General features: G+C 38.7%; 2 protein-coding genes across 3 annotated transcripts in view; both read left to right on the forward strand.

Moving 5' to 3' along the window:
- Window positions 1-213: 213 nt before the first annotated feature.
- Window positions 214-3,568, forward strand: LOC116840332 (protein RRNAD1-like). The gene is made up of 8 exons (XM_032806921.1): window positions 214-336; window positions 528-637; window positions 881-1,139; window positions 1,222-1,370; window positions 2,422-2,724; window positions 2,801-2,954; window positions 3,025-3,134; window positions 3,228-3,568. Exons 1-8 carry the CDS (start codon window positions 220-222, stop codon window positions 3,517-3,519), a joined length of 1,494 nt encoding a protein of 497 aa, XP_032662812.1. The 5' UTR covers window positions 214-219; the 3' UTR covers window positions 3,520-3,568.
- A 1,832-nt stretch (window positions 3,569-5,400) lies between these two features.
- Window positions 5,401-6,420, forward strand: part of LOC116840356 (heterogeneous nuclear ribonucleoprotein L) — a 336,043-nt gene continuing 335,023 nt past the window's right edge. For both annotated transcript variants that reach the window (XM_032806975.1, XM_032806976.1), the window contains exon 1: window positions 5,401-5,861. In XM_032806975.1, the coding sequence (XP_032662866.1) occupies window positions 5,799-5,861 (63 nt within the window). In that variant the 5' untranslated portion in view covers window positions 5,401-5,798. The remainder of the gene's footprint in view (window positions 5,862-6,420) is intronic.

Genomic DNA, 6,420 nt, shown 5'->3' on the forward strand with positions numbered 1-6,420 from the left:
ATATATATATATATATATATATATATATATATATATATATATATATATATAAAATTCCTGAGTATATTTATATAAAAATCGACAAATACGATTTCGCATCCTATAAGAAACAATAAAGGCACAGAAGGAAATCACGATAAATTTAAAAGTTTAAAAATATAAATAATAAGGTACCAATGATCCACGCACTGCAGCGTTACCGACCGTGTTGTCACAAAAATGGCCGCGCTCGTGGAGACGTGTATCTGTGAGGCCTGCTCGAAAGCTCGCGTAACAATCCAGCGGATCTTCAGTGTGTTAGACATATACGGTTGGTTGTTAGACTCATACGTGGTGGTACGTAATATGATAACAGTAATTTCTGTAACGTATCATATTTCCACCTTTCGAATCCGATCTTGTTGTCTCCCTTTCGAACCTTCATATCATACGTGCCATCATAAATACAAGATGATATTATCGCATTATATGCTTCTAAAAACAGTTTTTTCTTGCGAATTCATTCAGCATGTTTATTCGCATTCCAGGATTTCTTCCAGGAGCAACTGTGGGAAAAATTACCGAACAGCTGGACGCTCATTCTGCAAGTAGTGTCGCCCGAGGAGTTTGGGAAGTGGTTGAGTAGTGACATCTCATGGTAAGCGTTGGTGAAATTTCACTTTGGTCGATAACGCGCGCATATTTAAAAAGACATTTAGGTGCCTCCTCTTTCAAAGAATTTATTGTCATAATCTAAATCGCTTTTTTTTAAAGCTGTATTTCAGCGCATTACCTAAAAGTCGCCTGAAACACTGCAAATCTAAGTGTTATTTTGAAATGTACAGTTTTTTAACCGCGTGATTTTGGAGTATTCTATAAATTTTGCTAATTCATTTTTCAGCACACGCGTATGGCCGCTGTCGTTGCTCGCGCTTCGACAAGTTACGAAGAATTTGCAAATCAACAGGGATCACCGAAACCACGAGAGTACCTTGCGATGTGGCAGAGCGAAAAATGTCGCATACAATTTAGATAATTTCATATCGGAAGGTAAAGATGAAAGGCCGCAGAATATACACGATTTTTTGAAGAAACACAGCAATCTCTTTCTGAAACATGTCAAGATCAAGAAACGACATGAGATACAAGAGATAGCGAAGGTATAGTTGGTCAAAATTTGTAAGTAATGTGTTTTAAATCACATATGAAATATTTACGAATAAGAAATTAATTTTCGCACAGATCTGCGCGGATTGTGCGCGCGAGTCGGACGCAAAGTGCATCGTGGACGTTGGAGCAGGCATGGGTCATTTGGCCCGGTCGTTAGCATTCAAATATGACTTATGCGTGACGTGCATAGAGCAAAACGAATCACTGTCACAGCAGGCCAGGTAACTCAACGTTATCTTCATCACTTTTGCAGTTGTTCTTACCTAATATAAACACTAACTAATAGCAACACTACATCAATGTTGTAATGTGTGTACAAGTACTTATCGCTTGATTTACTTTCATTTCATCTAATTTACTTTCATCCATAGACAGAATTATTCATTATATTATATAATAAGATATAAATCTTTTTCTTTAGTTGAAATAAATTAAAAAAATAAATAAAATTTATTTCTTAAAATTTAGGGCTTAAATCATCCATTGTTACAGTGTAACATCTTAGACAACATAAACTTCTAAAAAATGTCCCAAATATGTTCTATTTTATTCAGACATCCTTTACACATCTTTAAGATGTCTTTGAGAAGTTTGTACTGTCTAGGATATGGTGTATGTAACAATTAAGTAGAATATTATAACATTACATCCCACTCAGCAATATAAGCATGCAAGATATGTTATACTGCAGTTACATTGATGAATATAAAATTATATAACATTGATGTAATATTACTTTTAATTGGTGTTTACTAGGTAGAAATCTTCCTGGTCAGCACAAAACGTCCTAGAATCATTCTGAATGTGTCCAGGATGTCCTGGGCAGCACTTTAAGATCAACGTCCTAAATAGATCCAAAATAATCTCAGGATGTTCTGTACTACCTGGGTTCGTAAATTACTGGCAATAGCCTTGTTCAAAATGATAAATACAAAACAACAATATTGCATAAGATTTAATCTGAATTTCCATTTAATCTCTCCATGTGAATCAATACTCAGTAAAAACCATCACTAACAATCTTACATCAATGTTATAATTCAACAGTGTGCAATATATGTTGTATATAATAATTATATTATTGAATAGGAAATTATAATATTGATGTAATATTATCATTGGTTGATTTAGGTAAGATGATGATTGATTTACATTGAAATTCATGCTAAACGCGTAATATAATCTTATCGTTTTGCATTCATCATTTTAAGCAGAGCTTATAATAATTATTATTCCTTTACATTATAATCAGCTCAGTTGTTTCTTTAACAGAAAATTGGACCAGGAGTTATTGGTATCTATATCTAAACATTTGCCCAACCTGCCGGTTAAACTTCCGCGACACGTATCAGTTAAATTGGAAAAGACAGATTTCGAGCAAGCTGAGACAGTTGAGAACATACAACGAATATTTTCGGAGAGTTTTCATCGGAGCAAGACGAAGACTGGCTTTGGCATTGTCGGGTTGCATCCGTGTGGAGATCTCGCAGCCACATTACTGAGGCTTTACACCTCTCGACGTGAGGCGAAATTTATATGCATTGTGGGATGCTGCTACATGAAGCTAACATTAGAGTATGTCCGTGAAACGCTACATTCACGTTACTTTCTCATAATATTATAGTTACGCTAAATAATGTACTGCATTTAGAGATACGACGGATGTCTCAAATGGATATCCACTCAGTAAATACCTGTCGTCATTCGCAAATCACAAGTTGTCCTACACAGCATTAGAAGTGGCGTGCCACGCTATCGAGAGCTACTGTGATAAGCTGAAGACTGGAAACTATGAAGATTTAATAGTTAGGTGTCGTATGCTTAACTTGAGCGAGAGTCCATGACTCATTGTTAACAAATTGTATGTTGTTTTAGGTACACGTCTACAGAGCTGCTCTAGAGACTATTTTAATGAGACGAAGTAGGCAACTATGTCATACTCAAATGAGAAACGTCAAAGTGGTGAAACCTATAACCTTTCAACAGTTGAGTGATTCCGATATCTTTATTGTATAGCCATTGAACTTTTGCAACATATATTATTGAGAAATAATAATCGAACGTGTTTTTCTTTTTAGATATTGTACAGCCGCGACTGCGGATCTCGAGTCGCATCTGCGACCTGACGATTTGGACTTTCAGGACTCGCGAATAAAGTGTTTTCTCAGCCAGTGGCGACAGATCGTGATATTTGGAGCATTACGTACGATGCTGGCACCATTAGTGGAGACTGTGGTATTGCTGGACAGATTTCTGTTTCTTTCTGAAAATAATCTACCTCCTATACTAAAGCCTATCTTTGACGCCAGATTATCTCCTCGAAATTTTTTATTGTTTTCAATAAAGAATAGTGAGCAGCTGTCTTCTTGATTGTATCTGTATTTTTATATTTTTTACCATAAAAAAGTTTTGAAACAAATCAGACAATTTTTTAAATTAAATCTCAACTTTTTGAAGAAAATTTTTATTATTTTCTGCAAGAAATAGCGAACAATCATTCTCGTGATTGTATCTGTATCTTTGTATATTTTTTAAAGAAGAATCAGGCGTAACTATCGAGGTGGGAGAGGGGAGAAAAATAAAGTGAACTTGCAAAACAACAGTCTGCACTACGCTTGCGATACTTTTGGTCGATAAGAAAAGCAACTTTCACATGCAGACAATATAAATATTACAATAAAATATTACACATTAAATATTAAATATATTTATACTTATTAAAATATTGTAAAATATTATATTAAATATTACATTTTATTAAAATATTATATATAATATTTATATAATAAATATTAAAATATAATAATATAAATATATTAAATATTTTATTAAAATATTTTAAAAAATTAATTATATTATAAGGTCGTATCTGTTTTAGTTATTAATTATAAATGTAATATTTGAAAAAGATAATTTGTGCATAAAATTTTCATTTTATTATGTGACAAATTGGTAAATTTAACTCTCTGTGGGTAAGAATGTAACTAGAGAATTACGTGGACTTTCTCTAATTCGTTTGAGAAACAATGTTCATAAATTTCCATCAGAATTCTGAAGATAAAAATATAAATTTTTTTTAATCTGCAAGCAAATCATGCGTTCTTTAAACATCCATAGATTACTCTCTACATAGATGAGATATCTCGTACACGTAGAAATAGGCCCTTATTTTGAATTTTCTTTTATTGGCTGCATTTAGTAGTCTCAATAATAGTACAACATTTGCATCTATTTTTATCTAAATTGAAGGAAAAATAAAGACAGACATACGATTTAACTTACCAAAAAGTTGGAACAACAGGCCCTAAATGTCTTTACAAGCCAATCAGAGGATTTACGAGCCACATTTAAAGACACTTCAATCGATAAAAAAGAATTTAAAATAAGGACCGTGGAGTTTCAGACAACACGAACTTCTAATATACACTAAAAGACATCTTCTAATTCTACAACCACCGATGATTTAAGCCTTAAGCTTTAAAAAATTGACCAATTACAGTCGATTATTTTCCTCATATTCTATTATGATTGGTCAACTTTTTAAGATTTCGGGTTTAAATCATCTGTTGTAAACCGGGATTAAAAGATATCTTTTCCCTTATCCACAGCCTTACTTTAATTCTTAAGTCGTAAAAAATTAACCAATTATTTTAAAAATAATCGACTATGAATTTATTACGGCTTAAAGATTAAAGCAAGGTTATGGACAAGGGGCGAGTTTAGCTTGGTTTACAATATACGGAGTAAGTCTCGAGCCACAATAGATGTAGTAAGCTTTAAGCCTTAAGAAATTGACCAATCACATGATTATTCTCCTCATATTTTACTGTGATTGGTCAATTTCTTAAAGCTTACTATACCTATTGTGGATCGGGACTAAGCAATAAGCCATAAGAATTAGCCAATCATAGCTGATTATTCTTGTAATAATCGACTATGAGTAGCCATTTTTTACGGCTTATTTCGCATATTGTAGACCAAGCCACACTTTACTTCCATTATATATTGACGGTCCTTTTTACAAGTTTATGTTGTCTGAGATATTGTTGCAATTTGCACGTGAACGCCCCGAAAACGTCACGGGCGAAATTGCGTTGACCAATAGTGCGAACCGGACAAAACGGCGTGGGCCAATCAGCGCGCGCGCGCGGCATCGGCCGCGTAAGCCCGAGCGCCTCCCGGCGGCGAGCCTAGCTTGAGAGGCATCCCGCGGCATTGTCGCGGCGCCACCGGTAGAGCGCGTCACGGTAGCCGGTCGCCAGCCCGCAGGAAGCGTTGACGTCGCTCGTCTTGTCCGGCGAGATCCAGTTTCCCTTAAACCGCTCTCGCGTGTTTGTCTGTTCTCGTCGCGTCGTGCGTCCTACCTACCGATTATTTTTCTCCTCCTCCCCCCTCCCCTCGTCCGCGTGTACGCGATCGTCGGCACGGTGTAGAGAGGAATCGCGCGGTACATACAACACGCTCGTGTCGTCGTCGTCGTCGCCGCCGCCGTCGCCGCCGCCGCCGTTGTCGTCGTCGTCGTTGTCGTCGTCGTCAACGTCGTCGTCAACGTCGCCGCCGCCGCCGCCGCCGTGGTCGTCGCAGCAGCGCCGTGTAGCTTCTGGAAAGAAGTACTGGATTTTGACGCATCGCTGGGTGCATCGTCCAGGATGGCGTTCAATGGAGACGGTCCACACTCCAAGAGACAGCGGCTCGAGGAATCCGGACACAGAGTGAGTACACGATATGAGAACGTGTGCGTTATATATTATCTGGCGCCGACGGCGGCGGCAGCGTCTGGCGTTTCGCGATCCGCGCACGGGGAAAAATGACGCAACCAGCGTGGTCTCGCGCGCGTTCTCGTCTCGGTGAGAGAGAGAGAGAACGCGCGCGAGACGTCGCCATTTATCGAAGTAATGATCGCAAGAGCACGGCAGCGGAGCGCGTGTTCGCCGACAACGCCGACGATACCGCCGTCGTCGTCGTCGTCGCCGCTGCCGCCGCCACCGCCACCGCCGCCACCGCGCGCGCTCGAGACGCGCTTTTCGGGGCAACGCGCTCGGCGCCATTTAACCGCGATTCTTATGGTCTTGCCATGCACGCGTACGACGCGTCGGAGCGCGTCGCCGGTACGTTAACAATGGGCGTTTCTATCACGAGAGCTGAGCAGCTGTGATGGGCCATTGGCCTAGCCTTTTTTGAAAGAACGATCGCCGACTACCAACTTGCCGGCGTTCAATTGTCTCTCTCTCTCTCTCTCTCTCTCTCTCTCTCTCTCTCTCTCTCTCTCTC

Source organism: Odontomachus brunneus, unplaced genomic scaffold (assembly GCF_010583005.1).
Source record: "Odontomachus brunneus isolate Ranch 3 - 2012 unplaced genomic scaffold, Obru_v1 Obru_scaffold_009, whole genome shotgun sequence".
NCBI lineage: Eukaryota > Metazoa > Arthropoda > Insecta > Hymenoptera > Formicidae > Odontomachus > Odontomachus brunneus.

Excerpts from the sequence above, each read along its gene's own strand:
- LOC116840332 (XM_032806921.1), top strand. The coding sequence starts at position 220 with ATGGCCGCGCTCGTGGAGACGTGTATCTGTGAGGCCTGCTCGAAAGCT. Across the intron at positions 1,371-2,421 it reads TCACTGTCACAGCAGGCCAG|AAAATTGGACCAGGAGTTAT; the intron begins GTAACTCAACGT and ends TTTCTTTAACAG. Across the intron at positions 2,955-3,024 it reads GAAACTATGAAGATTTAATA|GTACACGTCTACAGAGCTGC; the intron begins GTTAGGTGTCGT and ends ATGTTGTTTTAG.